This window comes from Mastomys coucha, unplaced genomic scaffold, assembly GCF_008632895.1.
Source record: "Mastomys coucha isolate ucsf_1 unplaced genomic scaffold, UCSF_Mcou_1 pScaffold21, whole genome shotgun sequence".
Classification (NCBI taxonomy): domain Eukaryota; kingdom Metazoa; phylum Chordata; class Mammalia; order Rodentia; family Muridae; genus Mastomys; species Mastomys coucha.
The window spans coordinates 191499474-191515332 of NW_022196904.1; the positions used below are offsets into that span (position 1 = coordinate 191499474).

Below are 15859 nucleotides of genomic sequence, written 5' to 3' on the forward strand. Positions count from 1 at the left end.
CAAATAATATTGTATAAGAATGAGGCAGGAATAAGGCTGATTGTGGCCTCCTTTATCTGATAAGACACGTCCTCCTACCCTTTCAATCCTGTTATCTATTGAGTGATTTTTTTTCTGAACTGCATTTTTAAAATAATAAAGTCTAACTAATGTGATTTCACTCTTCTAACAAAATATTTACTGGAAAAATATAAGAATCATGGGGGTCATGAAAACTAACTAAATGGGTTATGTTACTTAAAGGTTGTCTGCTTTTATTTTTTTAATGAACTTAACATAACTGCATCTATTCAGATTCTCTAATTTTAATCATTTTCAAATTTCAAATTATAAGATGGCATACATTCAAAAATCACTTACATGGTTAATACCTGTATTTATCACACTGGCTAATGTACCTAACATTTTAACATTTATCTTAAAAAAATGAAGATAAATAACATGCCCAAAAAATTGCATTATGACATAAGTAGTCTAAATGCCATGATAGGAAGCATCTCAGTCTTGCAAGATTACCTAATATTTTGGAATACTGTTTAATACTTTACTGCCAAACAAACAACATACTCTTTACCTTTCTCATCACAGCCTCCTTCCTAGAAATAAATTTCTATTCTTAGTAAAATTCTGTCTTCTTTATAGGTGGAAATTTTACCCAAAATTCAGCATCAGATTTATAAACAGGGAAATATCTTAAAGACACATGTACCATAAACTATACTCTGGGAAAAAATAAAAATAATTAATACAGCTCAGACTTGGCTCCAGATTTTATTTACTTTTGAGAACCAAACAAAATTTCTAATTTTAGGTATGTAATTCCTAAACCAACATATTAATATACTCATACACACATTTATAATGTCAAAGGAAATAATAAAATTAATATTAACTAATATAAATGATGTTAAAAATGTTTCCTGGTTGTAAAAAATTAGCTTGTTTAAAGAGGGAGACTCTCAAGAAAATACAAAAAAAATGTTCTTCAAAAGGTATATTCATAGAAAACTGAACTCCAACCTCAGAACAGAGCCCACAATGGGGCTGCCATAAATTCAGTATTTTGTCCCCAGACTTCACAGACAGCACACATTTTAAAGATGTTTTCCTGTTTTAAAATTTAATATAAATTTTTCCTGTCTCTTTTCTTTTACAACTAATTCTTCTTTTCTACTTCACATCTGCTAAAAGTAAAGTCCCTTATACAGACACAAAGATGGACTGGGTAAGAGGAACAGTCCTTCATGAAGTTTTAAACCAGAACTTTAAATAGTAAGACTCATGTGGAAGATTCTCAGATGTATTAGCTATTTTTACCTTACATACAATCTAGTCTTTTAAACTAGGAAAAAATATATATACATATATACATATATATACACATATATATTCACATGTACATATATATTATTACAATATTTAAATTTAGACAAAAGCAAATTATCAAGACTCAAAATAACTGAAGATTTAAAGAAAGGTTACCCTGGTAACCAAATATTGGTGGGGTCCTAACTGACATCCAAGGCAACTGGAGGAGAGAGGGAGGAGATGAAGGCTGGCGTTCTCAGATCATCTCATTATGGTGTAATGAGGACTCTGCTCTGGGAACATCATCTCAGCTACTTTCACATCCTTTGTCTTCCTCTCTTCATCTCCCTTTCAGTTCTTAATTAGGCCTTAAAGAGCTCACACTGCCCTTTCAACTGGCTACTGCTCCTGCCTAAACACCGCGCCTCCACAGACAGGTGTTGGCACCAGCATAGTCGACATACAAACCTAATTACACAATACTCCCTCCAGAAGGAGAGAAAATAACTTGCTGGATGTCTATTACTGGAGAACTTCATGTAAATTACTTCAAACATCTTGTAATCTTCAACATAAAAATTGTTCAAATAACTTCTTCTGAAAACTCGTCTGTAAGGACTCTTTCTCCTCTTAATTGTATCTTGCAGTACATTAGCAACACCTAGTAATCTTTTAACTGTCATTTAGAATAGTTAGATTCCAGAGAAAAACAATCACACATCAAGGATTCTGTTATCACCTTTAAATCCCTGAACTAAAACAATTTTCACATTTTATTTCTTTAAAGATTTCTAAGACTGTTTTAACACTGATAAATTATAAGATTTGGAAAAGTACATCTACAAGCACATGGAAATTGTAATTAAGGTTACCTAATAAACAATAGCTACATATTAAATCAATTTTTGATGTTGCATTTTGTTTGAGATTAAGTAACAGCTGGTAGAATTCATTTCACTATCTGATCAAACACTGACTTCATATAGTCTGACATTGCTTTGAGACTGCCACATTATAAAGACAAATACTTATAAAACATCAAAACTTAGAAATCATTTACATAGAACAGCAAAAGCATTCTCTAAAGTCCCATGCATCCACAGAGTCTTCTACAATTCTTTAGACAGACAACTGCACTTAAAACTCCACTTTGACTTTAGACAAACATATACTAGAAATTGTGATATACAATTGCTAGAAAAAAAATTAAATACATCTGGATCACACATATTAAAGATAGATAGTTGAAACAGCAGCCATTGGCCTCTTTCTGTTATTTAGTGAGAATGTAGTTTTCTTCCAAGAACATCTGCCTGTATTTTTATAAAGTGATTTATTCTACATGTCAACAAATTTAAGAGGACTCAGATGTAACTAAATACTTCTATACAATACAGAACTTCAGGTAACAATGACACAAAGTTAAGCTATCTCAGCAATTCTTGCAAACTACACACATTCATTTAGCTAGCTGACTGCTGCCAATCCTGGGAAAGATCAGGTTTGGATCTGACTTGGAAGAGAGGTACCCTGAGGCTTTTGTCTTTCCAAAGCCTTTCCTGATAAACTCTGGTCTCTTACCATGCTGCTTTCCTACTGAATATTAGCAAGCAGCTTTGCTCTTTATTCAGTCCCTGTCCCAACAACAAATGTTAGCTACTTTCGCAACTACAATATTGACTCTGACATACAGCTTTCACATTAAGGTCACAAGATATAAACAAACATGTATATCCTAGATAGACGTTCAATTATAACTATATCAGCTTGGGCTGTCTCTGAGCACATACAGAAGCCACACTCATTTGTATAGTAGAGGCAAAGCCTCGTTTTGACTTCTTTCTCCCCAAACCACCACACTGACCAATGTTGTTTCTGCCACTGAGGTGTTTAGGAAGACAGAGGCATGAGGGGAATATGCCAGAGAGAAGCCAGGCTTGCTCTCTGGTGGTCTTGTAACCACTTGGTAACTTACCGGGATTTTCCTGAGGTCTTCACTGCTTGTTGGATTCATATGAAAACTAAGTAATAAAACATAAAATAAAGGTTAAACTTGGCACAGTCTATATGGTAAGAAATAGAAAAATAGAAACATTTTAAGCCACACTGCAACATGTCTGTCTAAAGTCCTAACTTAGGTAAGTGAAATTCAAGTCAAGAAGTAGAAGCAAAACAGTATTTACTCAACATCCTTAAAAGCATTTGCAGGGTTAAGCCCTGAAACAAAATCCTTCAGTATTCAGAATCAAGGAACCATAAATCTTAAATGCACAGTTTCTAAATATCTTTAAGCATAGTGATGTTATCAGTAAGATACTTCATTAAAGTAGTTCTCATAATATACTCTCTCCATACACACACACACACACACACACACACACACACACACACACACACACACACCTCAACCCTTTTGGCATATTACTGTGGAAAGCTAAGAAAGTGTTTGGAAAGGTTATAGAGTAAGAGAAATCAAGCAACCTTTGTTTAAAATGTCAAGTATATTGGAAAAATTAACTTTCAGACCTTATCCTGTCAATGAGAATGAGTCCACAGTAGCAGAAATAACTTCTGTCTTTAATGTGATTTCTAGCTTTCAAACTGTCCATTTGGAGACATCACTGCAGAGTGCCACAGCCACTTTCTCCTTTGAAACATGCCCATTAGGAAGGAGACTGCAGCCACCCCAGAGAAGCTCAACTTCAAAGCCATCTGATGAGCAAATGTTTCATCACTGCTGTTCCACTACAAATCATACCCAGCATTTAAGGCACTTATCCTCAGAACAGATACGGAGCAGATTAATTTCCTGGGAGTCTTTTTATTCCACATAATACACATTAAAAAGAAGACTAAACTATCGGACATATTTTTCTATTGTCTGTAAACTACATAAAAAAAAATAGACTCCTAAGACTTAAGGAACTTTTAAAATCTTGTCCATGTGATAGAAATTGCGGACACTGGAATTTTTTTTATGAAACACAGCCCTGGTTACAGGTATACATCATATCCCACAGTGCAAACCCTAAAAGGCATGATACATATAGGGCCACAAATCAAGAGAATGTGCTATGTAGCCAGGGCACACTCAAGGTTTTTACAGCCAGATTACAAGCACTGGCTGTGGACCTTTTCCAGGAGTAGAGCCTGTAGAAGCAGTTTAATGTTGTGGTGGGGCTGGGTTACTAGGCAGACAGGCATGAGATATGTGCTGAGACCTGCAGTACAGCACTGTAGGCTTATGTAGCTACCACATTTCCCTATCCCTGTATACCATCTGCATGGTGTTCTGTGAGGTCCTATACTAGTGTCAGAGAACCAGCCATGCCTCAAAACCCTGACAAGAGACAAAATGGTAAGAACAAAGTCCCAAAGGCCAACATTTGAGTTGTCTTGTACCCGCAGCCCTGTATCTGGCTTGTACCTGCAGCCTTGTACCTGCAGCTCTGCACTTGCTGCCCTGTACTTGCATTGTCCTACTGTGGCAGCAATTGCTGATGTTTCTACTTTCTCCAGCTCTCAACCCAAGCCAGTGTAATGGAGGGGCCAGTGAAAGACAGTCCCCTTGCTTCATGGCCTCATGGCATGTTTTCTGATAAGCAACACACTCTACTACACCCATCTCCACTGGTGGACAGTCAGCCCCATGTGTAACATGATTTACATGCAGGGGTGTCAGAACACCAAAGTGCTCAAGAGCAGAGGAGTCTAGAGCCCTCAGCTAAGGGAGATGAATTCACACTGTGCTCTACCTCTGTACCTGCTGCTTCATGACCTTTAACAAGTCACTTTGACTACATCTTGGTTCCTTCATCTGCAAAACCATAATGTCAAAAGCATTTCCCAAACAGATTGCTGTGGAGAGAGAAAATGAATGGAGTAATTCAGAAAACAAAGATCAGGAAGAGCCTGCCCCATGCACAATCTCAGGTCATTTGAGATACGTAATTTTCATTCTTTTAAACTCTTTTTCAAAAATAACTTATTTTCATGACAAGAGAATCATGTGGTACCAAATTCTATCTTCTATAACTTCATTTTAAATATAAGGAATGTTAGGTAACATTATAACATTAGTTATAAATTCTTCCACTGCGGACTGGTGGAATCTGGCTCTGAGATCTGTCCGAACTGAGACTACAGCCCTGCACATTTTTCCCCTCGACAAATCTTTGTGTTGACTGTAACGCTGGAGCAAGCACTCTGGATTAACTGGGCAACCTCATTTCATTATGGGATAAAACCTCATTCACAGGATGGAGAGGTAGGGTATCCCAAAATTCTTAGAGCAAGTGTGTGAAAGTCATGCTCTCTTACAGAATTCACTGAAGAAGGCCTTTTTCCTGGGAAAAGTAGGATTTGAGACTCCACAAAAGATAGAGAGGCTTGGCTGGCTAAAGGACAGCTCTGTGGACACTGGAAGAGTGATGAGTGCTAGGCAGTGGCATCATCAGTACAGGACTTTGGAGCACAACATGCAGGCTAAGATCCCCTGATGGCTTCTATGGATAAACTCAAGGACCTCAGACCTTATCCACAGGCAACAAGCATGTTTCCCAACAATGTTGGTCTCCTCTCAATAAGCTATGAACATTCCACACTTGGGGTTCTGATCTATTCTATTCATCCCCAGGAATAAAATATCATGACTATATCCACTCAGCAGCCTGTGTCAGAGAAAAATTGTTGAACCAAGAAATAACAGAAGCATGGGTGTTACATTATCACAAGGATTTTTAAGGAGCACATTTAGATCAAAGATTTTTTTTTTAATCAAAATCACAAAGTACTAAGCAGTGTGGAGTAATTTTTGCTCAGGAAGGTAAAATAAAACTCAAGGGCGTGAGAAGGGGCTAATGATCATTGGGATTCTCTACACTGCCAGAGCGGGGCAGGGCAGTGCACTCAGGCAGCAGCCCAGCCCCTTCCCTCTCTAAGCCTGAGCATGCACACGTGTGTGAGCTTGCCTGTGAGCTCAGGTACCCACTCTGCACCATGTGCTAAGTGAGGCCCCCACACTGGTATTATCTGAGAGCCAAAGGCTGAACCCTCCATTATGGTTGCTTTGTATACACACACTGACGTGTCAAACACATGACCAACTCAGTCATTCATGGCTGCCTTTTTTCATCTGTTCTTACAGGGGGGAAAAAAGAATTAACTGAACTGGATTGAATTAGTGTGGTGCAAAATAAAATGTCTCTATTTATTGAAGTGTGGCACCAATTTGTGATATCTCTCTTTGCACTGGTGTCCTCATGTCAGACAAGATATTGAATAATACAATTTGACTGCTCAACTGAGCTGCTGACAAGTTAAGGGCTGGTGTTTTCAATCAGGTAGAAAATAAAACTGGATATGCTCATGGTGAAGAGAGAGTCTGTACAACTAAATTCCAGAGTTTATGTTTATTCTTGGAAAAAGACCTGAGAAAGTTTGATAGAGCCACAGGATCCTAAAGTAATTTTTAAACAGATAAGTACTTTAATGTATATGCTTAAACATATTTTAAACCGATAAAATGTCTTAATCTTATCATAGTTAAGTTTTCAGGTAAAAGGATTAGTATTTTTTTATTTGCAAATCCATTTTAAAATTCTGAAAAAAATGTAAGTAAACTTGAAATGTAAACTATTGTGCATTTTAACTATTATTTTTCTAGAAATGATAAACTTTCTTATATCATTTATTAGTTTATCTTAAGGTTAGAGTAGCGAGTAAAGAAATAATTGAGTAGAAATTGAAACCTGTGTTTCATTACTCTGTCTACAGGTACTAAATAAGTCTGTCTCTAGGAAGTGATGGGCCCAGTTGCTACAGTGATAATGTGGGCTTCCAGCCCTGCTCAAAATGTTTTTCTTTTTTAAGCAAGCACACTCTCTGAAGCAGAAAGCTCTAAGACAGGGGAAGGCCTATTCACAATGTTAAGTTTAAAATGCTTGACTTGTCAAGAGGACAGAACACCTGAGAACAAAGGTCTATTACAACCAGAGGAAACTATTCAACCTCTGCGCTTCAGGAGGAAGCCTTCCAAGCAGGAGGCCATCACTGCAAGGGCTGCTACTCTTTCCAAGCCATGCAAAGTCAAGTCTTACACCTCCTACTTCTCTTTCCAAACATATCACTGCTCAAATGACAAAGTCACTTTAGCCTAAAGCTTGATGCAGTTTCCTTTAATATGTGAATCCAAATAATTGACAAAGTCCAGAGAAGTACCACCTGGCAGGGAGAGGGGGTAGTTTCCTCAAACACTGGCCAATACCTTAGTAAGTGAAGGAACCAAGTGTAACTCTAAACCATCAAAGAAGAACTTCTGACAGTAATTACTTTCCAAGGTCAGCATCCTATTGATCTTGTCCTTTAAGCGAATGGAGAAGGCTCAAGGGACCAGAGCTTCCCTCAGTGGCAAGGGCAGGTGGGAGGAGGCTCTATAAGAGGCTGTTATGCATCATTAAATTTGTAACACATGAGAGTAAAAGAGAAACCCTCCCTTTGCAGTACTCACTGGTATATCCTAGAAAGTGGGATAAAGATGCCAGCCCTCATGCAGCAGGAACTTACCCATCCACACTCTAACCCCACACCCCATCACTACTTCTTTGATGACAAACTCCTTTTACCAGGGCAACTTCCATTTCACCAAGGGCTACTCTGCCTTTTTGAGGCTGTTTCCTGTACAGCAAGCCAGCCTAATTCCTGCATCCCCAGTGCCCCTTTCATTGCTGCCTTCCTCTTTTTGTGCTTGTATAGGGAATGCAGCTATTCCCTAAGACAGCAGCCAGACTTTCTCCTCTACTTCACTTTGATGGCTTCACTTCTCTTGATACTTTAGCTGTCACCACATCATGGATGAATGACTGAAATCTTTTCTCTTCAACCACAACTTCTTTACCTTCCAGAATACTGGGCTTACGAGTTGTCTGGCTACATATTCAGATCAAGAGTCCTACCTGTACTTCAAGGCAAATGCACCCAAACGCATGCATCCCCTTTACCTTTTCTACCAACCATCTTCTGGGCACCCCCACCCCTGTGAAGCAGCAGTCTTTGGCAGGCATGTCCAGTAAACCCATCCTCCTTGGACTAAGCCCAGACATCCCATCTCCTTGCTGCTCCCATGCATGTTCCTCTCTGATTACAGGACCACAATCACACAGCTATTCACTCCATCTTACCCAATCTAGCCAAGACTCTGTTGGCCATGGCAGCACCTCAGGTCTAACAAGTCTAACCTCATGATTTATCTGGAAATTCTGCTTGAATAATGACAAATTCTTTATACAACTTTTTTTTTAAAGATTTATTTTATGTGTATGAGTACACTGTAGCTGTACAGATGGCCATGAGCCATCATGTGTGTGGCTGCTGGGAACTGAACTCTGGACCTCTGCCGGCCCCGCTCCCTCCATCATAATTCACTGTAGCTGTCTTCAGATGCACCAGAAGAGGGTGTCAGATCTCATTATGGGTGGTTGTGAGCTACCATGTGGTTGCTGGGATCTGAACTTAGGACCTTCAGAAGAGCAGTCAGTGCTCTTACCGGCTGAGCCATCTCGCCAGCCCTTAGACAATTTTTTAACCCCACCATATTTTGCTGGACTATTTTTCCATCTGGATAGCCCACCATTCAGTGCCAAAGTACAAGCCACCTAACTGTTCATTTCACATTTAAATTTCAAAGAATTAACATTAGAAGAACACTAAAAGAAATGAGCATGACAATGTTTTTTTGTTTTTTGTTTTAACAGCAAATTGTGGCTCAACAGCTATTTTCTCTGAATCTAGCCTCAATCCAGAGCTTCCCATGCCTCTTTGCTGAAAGCCACTTAAAGAAATCGTATCTCATTATCCTTTCCAGCCTTATCTCTGTCACACCATCTACAGCATGGCAGGACCACTAAACATGGATGCTGAATGACTTGCTACTTAGTGCTTGATAATAATTGTGAGAGCCAGGATGGTTGACTGAATGTCTACCAACAAGACAAGTGTCCAGGGAACAGAGAAAACCCTTCCCTAAATTGCAAATGTTACTTATATTCATATCTAAGAGGACACTAGTAGATTGTTTTCAGTTCCTTTTAAGATGGAAAGAGATATTCCAGCATATATAGCTATGTCCTGGTTGGTTTGATACAAACCTGAGAAGAGGGAACTTCAAATGAGAAAATGCCTCTATCAGAGTGGCCTATAGGCAAGCATATGAGGCATCTTTTTGATAAACTATAGTTTGGGGAGGGTGGGAGGGCCCTGCCCACTGTAGGTGGTACTGCCCTAAGGCCAGGTGGTCCTGGAGTATACAAGAAAGCTGGCTGAGAAAGCCAGTTAACAGCAAGTCAGTAAACAGCATCCTTCATGGCATCTGCATAAGTTCCTGCCTCCAGGTTCCTACTTTGAGTTTCTGCCGAGCCTTCCCTTCATGAGGGACTATAAGCTGTAAGCCAAAATAAGTAAATACTTTCCTCTTCAGATTGTTTTTGGCTATGGTCTCTATCACAGCAATAGAGAAACAAACTAAGACAAATTGGCCATAAGAATTGAAATGTTTCAAACGAATGGACTTCCAATAAAATTAACTCAAGGTTGGCTTGTGAGCACAACCCACCATCACTTTAGCTACCTGACCACAATACAAAGTAATTAAAGAACCCTCTGGTAAATCCTGAAGACAGTTACTTCTGTGCTTCTTATTTCATGTTCCAGAGAGGTTACACACTAAAGAAGTTCTAAAAAACTTGTTAATAATCCTCTTCTCAAAGCACAACAAAAAAAATTTTAATTGACGTAGTAAATACAATTCAGTTATAATTATGTTTGTAACACAAGAAAATAAAGCTGAGAAGACAAGATGAAATAGCTTGTTTGTTTGCTTGCTTGCTTTCATTCTTTATTTCTTTTTAGGAAAAAGGCAAGTAACAAAGGACTAAGTCAGATTAATGACAGAGCAGCCTGAGGTACTACACGCTCTCCCCTGGGACTGGGCACACTAAACACTCTGGTGACAAAACAGAACTAATGCAGAAGTGTCTGTGGGGATTAACAGCAATTTGCTTATTAATATTCTCATGGGGTATCTTTTAAGAGATCTCAGAGGCAAGACAATTAAAAAACGTGGTCAGTGACAGCAAAGGTCATGGACAGTAAATTTTGACGTGCAGTTTTTCTATAATGAAAACTAGCTGCTACCGGAGAAAGGGCTAGAACACAAGGATTTATGGATATCTACCAAGAGAGGCATGCTCTGAGACTTAATATTCAATCAAGTTTATTAACTAATTACTTTCTCCTGCTGAAGAAAAGTAACACAAGTTATTTTAAAGACAGTCCAACAACTCACTGATTTCCATACATAAGCCCTGTGGATGCCAAATCCCACTCCTTTAAAGCTAAGCTTCTCAAACAGTTTTCTCTTAAGTACCCTTAATACACAAGAAGAATAAATCCAGCAACACGCACATAACTTCCCTGACATGTCAAGATGAACTTGAAATTTCAGGCAGTTTACTCCATAATTCTGTCATGCCTCTCTTGGTGTAAGAAGACCCTTCTGCCACTGGGGAAACTGCATTGCTTATCTTTGCACTCTGAGGAGACCTTGGCCTATGAATGCTAGTGCCACACATCCATAATTAGTAGTGGCTGAGGGAGGGAAGGTAGTCCCTTTTGATTCAGAAGTAAAACAGGGAATAAGGAAGGACTCATGAAAGCAAGGTACCATCAAACCCCTCACTGAACTGGTACTAGCACTATATTCATCTGCCTACGAGATCAAAGGCAGCCCAGCCTCCCTAACCTGCCTGGCCCTCTGGGGAGATCTGAAGAGAACCTGAACTCCTGATGGGGAGAAAGAAGCATTTTATCACCCTCTAAACTAGGTTAAAAAGGCCAGTGGGTTCCACATCACTCTTTGCCAAGACAAAATCTGTGGCCATGACTGAGACAAGCTCCATCTGAGAGAAGCTGTGGTAGCCCCTGGTTTCTAGGAAGGCTTCAAGTGTTCAAGAACAGTCTGCAAGGAGGATACTGACCCCACAAGCACTCAAGGCTCCAGCCATCCCTGCAAAGCCTTCAAGCAAGGGTTGTTCACAGTAGTGAATTCTCAGAGCCCCTTTCTTGGTGACAAAAACTAGAGGCTCCTTTGCTAACTCTGCAGAAACACAGCTGTGGGAGCAATAGGGGAGTTCTATATGCTAAACTCCCAGGCTGAAAAACAAACAATCCTAAGGCATGCACAGTGACCAAGTTTGCTTCAGCAGGGTTATAGAATTTCACGTCTGTCTGACAAGAATATCGTTTCCTATGGAAATACACTCTTTGCCCCACAGACATATGAACACTCTCACTATAGACCATACATTATTCTATCTGGCTCAGCTTTTTCCTCTGTTTTTATTTTATATGTATTGGTATCTTGCCTGCATGTATGTCTGTGCGAGGGTGTTAAATCACATGGAACTGGACTACAGACAGTTGGGCTGGCATGTGCTTGCTGGGAATTGAACCTGAGTCCTCTGGAAGAGCAGCTAGTGCTCTTAATCACTAAGTCTCCAGCCCCTGGTTGGCTTTTTCTAAATGTTTCTTCATTTAGGAAACAGTTAAAACACTGGTTACCATGAGTCTAAAGACAGCCACTAAAACCAATGCTAACATCTAAAGACAGCCGCAATGCTAACATCTAAGTTTCTTATGCTACAATAATTTTGATACTTTTGAGTTTCTGTAAGTTTTATATTGAAAATTACTCTACACCACATGATGCTTTTTTGTTCTGCTTTTTGTTTTCCCAGAATCTAATATTTCACTTGCAATGTGGCCTCACTGGTATCTTTGAGTTCTGTGTTGCTTCCTAGTCAGGCCCAGGTGGCAGTTTCCTGAGTTTTCCTAAATGGGATTTGAGCACTTCCCTCCTGCCCTCACCAACACTCTCTAGAGAACTAGGTGCTAAAATCAAACTATGACACAGCAGGTTCCCAGTAAGCCAGGCCATCCCATCTCTAACCTCTGATAGTTTTAGACACATTAGGTTCCCGAGAACCTTTAATGAGTTTTCCCCCTCATCAAAGCCCTTTTCTTATCCCTTTTCATACAGCCATCCTTTGAGGCTATTAAATCCCCCTTTCCATTATCCCCAGACTGACTAACTCTGCTCATTTAAACTTCTGCACTTTCTGTTGTTGATTTGACACAAGGTCTTGCTACATAGCCCCTGATGGCCTCAAACCCATGATCTTCCTACTTCTGTTTCTCAGAGGCTGAGCTTTCACATGTATAGCACGAGGCCTCATCTAACCTGCAGTTCTTATTCCAATAGCACTTCCCAACTGCGCAATGCATTAGGACAATTCCACATTTTTTTAATCTATCTGTCTTACAGACAGACTCTGCCTTTTATGTAGCCTTTGTCTCTCAGTAGCAATGAAGAGAGAACCATCATAACCAAGTGATGAACCAAGCAAGAATCTTCACCATCAAGTGTGAAAAAAGGGCCTTTCTTTTGCAACTCTGCCCTGTGGTACTGTCTGGTAGTCTAAAGAAACAGGTCCACAGGGATGACATTTAAGATTTGGCTGATTCCTGTAAAATTCCCATAAAAAAGCATATTTCACATTCAATTTCTCATTTGATATTTTTTCTGTTCAATGAGACATGTTTATTAATTCTAAAAACACAACAATGGCAGAACATAAAACATGTAATTTCTGTCACATTAGGAGATGGAGGGTACTGAAACAGTGAGTAGTCCCTCACACTTCAGATCTGAGTGATGGGTCACACTGGTGCTGCCATGGATTTTCTAAGGCAGGGGCTCTTTCCAAAGGGACTCTGGAATATTGCAAATTCTCAATAAACATCCTTTGTCATTATTATGACAGCTGGAGCTGCCTTCTTTAATAAACTCTAATATGTCTTTCAAGCAGGGAGTATAGTCTACTAGTAGTACCTCTCTCTGATCTGATTAGCACTGCAGTAAAGTGTTCTGTAGATCTGTGAGGTGAGATCATAGGCAGAGTGACCATTTCTGGGTTATGCATCCAATACTACCTTCAGCAGTTTGTGTACCATGTTAATTTTGTACAATCAGGTTACCTTATTTGACACTGAAAGCCCAATGTACAAGCTTTTTACTAAAGATGTAAACCCAAACCTGAATAATTCTGAACTTGTACCTATCCCATATTCCCTTTAAAATATTCTATGTTTATAGTACATTGTGAAACCCTTCACTGAAGAATGAAGTTATAACCCTGAATCAAAACATAAATCACATTCAGTGAGATTTTTATTTTTCATACTTTTAGACAATTCATTTCTCTGAAGATTAAAAAAGAAGAAAATATGGAAAACCACATCTGTATGTCTCTGATAAAATACATGACTGGCTAGACACCCTCTTCTTAGATCAAACTCCCTAACATAACAAAGTGTTCATTATGCCTTATGTTGAGCTGCTGCAGGGCACCTATTAAGTGGGTCACTGGAAGCTTGGGGTAGCAGGCATACTTCCTCAGAAACCTGCCAGGCAGAGAATGACAGACATAGAATACAGCTTCCTAACTCTAGATAGAAAAGAAACAGTGTGACCCTTCAGTTTTTAATAAACAACTAATAATTTAACAGTATAAAACCACTATTTGGAAATTATTCCTTTGAAACCTATCAAATAACCCTTCTCCTATTTGCTTTACTTGCTTTGTTGTTTTTGAGACAAGGTCTCATTTGGTAGCAGGCTGACCTTGAACTCATCAAAACTTTGTGCCTCAGCTTCTTGAGTGCTAGAATATCAGGTGTGTACCACCACTTCCTATATTATCTTTATTACTGTTTACTAAAATGGAGGTTTTATTAGCTCATCTCTAAACTTGAGATGTTTACGTTCAGTGGTCAAATTCAAGGACAGAGACATTTGCCTTGAGGAAATCTTTCCCCAGTTTTCAGTGTACTAAATTTCTCCTTTCTCTACCTTTGCATGGCAAATTTCCTGTACTTCTATAGAGCATACACTATTCTGTCTTGGTAACAGGTCATTTATTTCTAGTCCCATCCCAACATTGGAGAACTAGGACCTGGCGCTGTATAAACCGTACCCTCTACCCTCCACTGCTAGCCTGACTGAGGCTTACACAAGCTTGAGAAACCACACAGACAACCTGACGATGTAAACTTTAAGAAGACCAAGCATGCTCAAGCAATGGCTATTTAAATGGTATTAGTTCCTTCATCAGAAAGATTTCCAAATGTATATGAAACACATTAAGACATTATTTAACATACAATAAACACTTAGCTATTTATTAATAATTATATAATAACATCAATACAATTCATCACTAAACAGTAGGCTCAAGGACACCTTTGTCAAATGTTCAGACCATTTTTCTAGAAATGGGTTAAATGAATACAGTAACAGCTTTTTTTGTTTGTTTATTTTATATGTTACCATTGGATATTTGGACAAATGGCTATAGTAGTTACTACCATGAATACATAATACATAAATACACTGCTGCAATTCAAAAGGAAAAGCTTACTATCAATAAAGTGAGAGCAGTATCAAGTGATGGGGTCAGACAGTCCAGCTAGAAATGTTACAGGCACAAAACCCAAAGAACGCCTGGAAAGGAGGTCTGCACAAAAACCAATGAGGGCTATAGGAACAAGAAGCAAGGTTATTCCCACAGTGACAGACTCACAGGCGCTTAAGAAGAGCAAAATCTGGAAAAGCCAGAACAACTTTTCTATGTGTATAGTCATTATAATGATAAGATGAAAACACTTTACATGCACAAATCTTTAGAGTTACTGAAATTTGCATTCTATGTTCAAAGAAGCCAGAGTATTCAATTGTTGGAAAATAAATTTGTAAGAACTGTTACTGTATTCATACTAGCTTGCTAGATTTGATTAAAAACACATATCCCTATTCTTGAAAACAAAACCTTAAACAGACAAGGAAATACCATCTCATGATAAAAACAATCAATCAAACAAACAAACAAACAAACAAACTAAAACCTCAAGCCTCTCCATCAAGACTAACACACTAAATCTGATTCAGAAACCACAAACCTAACATTGTTCTACAAAACAGTTTCAAAAAATGCTGTATCTTGTCAAATTTAAGATACATCGTGGCCCGGGAGATAGTTCAGGTGGTAAAGTACTTGCCAAGCAAGTATGAGGGCCTGAGTTCTGATCCCCAGCACATCCACAGAAGAGGAACGAGTCCCAGATAGACAGCTGTGAGCCCAGCACCTGGGAGCAGAGACAGAGAGAGCCCCAGGACTTGATGGCAAGCCAGACAGTGAGCTCTAGGTTCAGTGAGAGATCTTGTCTCAAAAATAAAAGTGAAGAGAGATTGAGGAAGATACCCAGTGTTGACCTTCAGCACACAAGAGTGCATGCGTGTGCACGCGTGTGCACGCACACACACACATATGTCATGCACATGCATGCACACACACATCATGACTTTGGCTTCCACATGTATGCACAAACACTTGGGAGACATCATTAGACCTGTTCCTTTTTTCCTTTATGCAGTCCTTGG

General features: G+C 39.1%; 1 protein-coding gene across 2 annotated transcripts in view; it reads right to left on the bottom strand.

The window, feature by feature from the left end:
* Positions 1 to 15859, bottom strand: part of Rab11fip2 (RAB11 family interacting protein 2) — a 39958-nt gene that overhangs the window by 6749 nt on the left and 17350 nt on the right. For both annotated transcript variants that reach the window (XM_031390862.1, XM_031390861.1), the window contains exon 4: positions 3284 to 3329. In XM_031390862.1, the coding sequence (XP_031246722.1) occupies positions 3284 to 3329 (46 nt within the window). The remainder of the gene's footprint in view (positions 1 to 3283; positions 3330 to 15859) is intronic.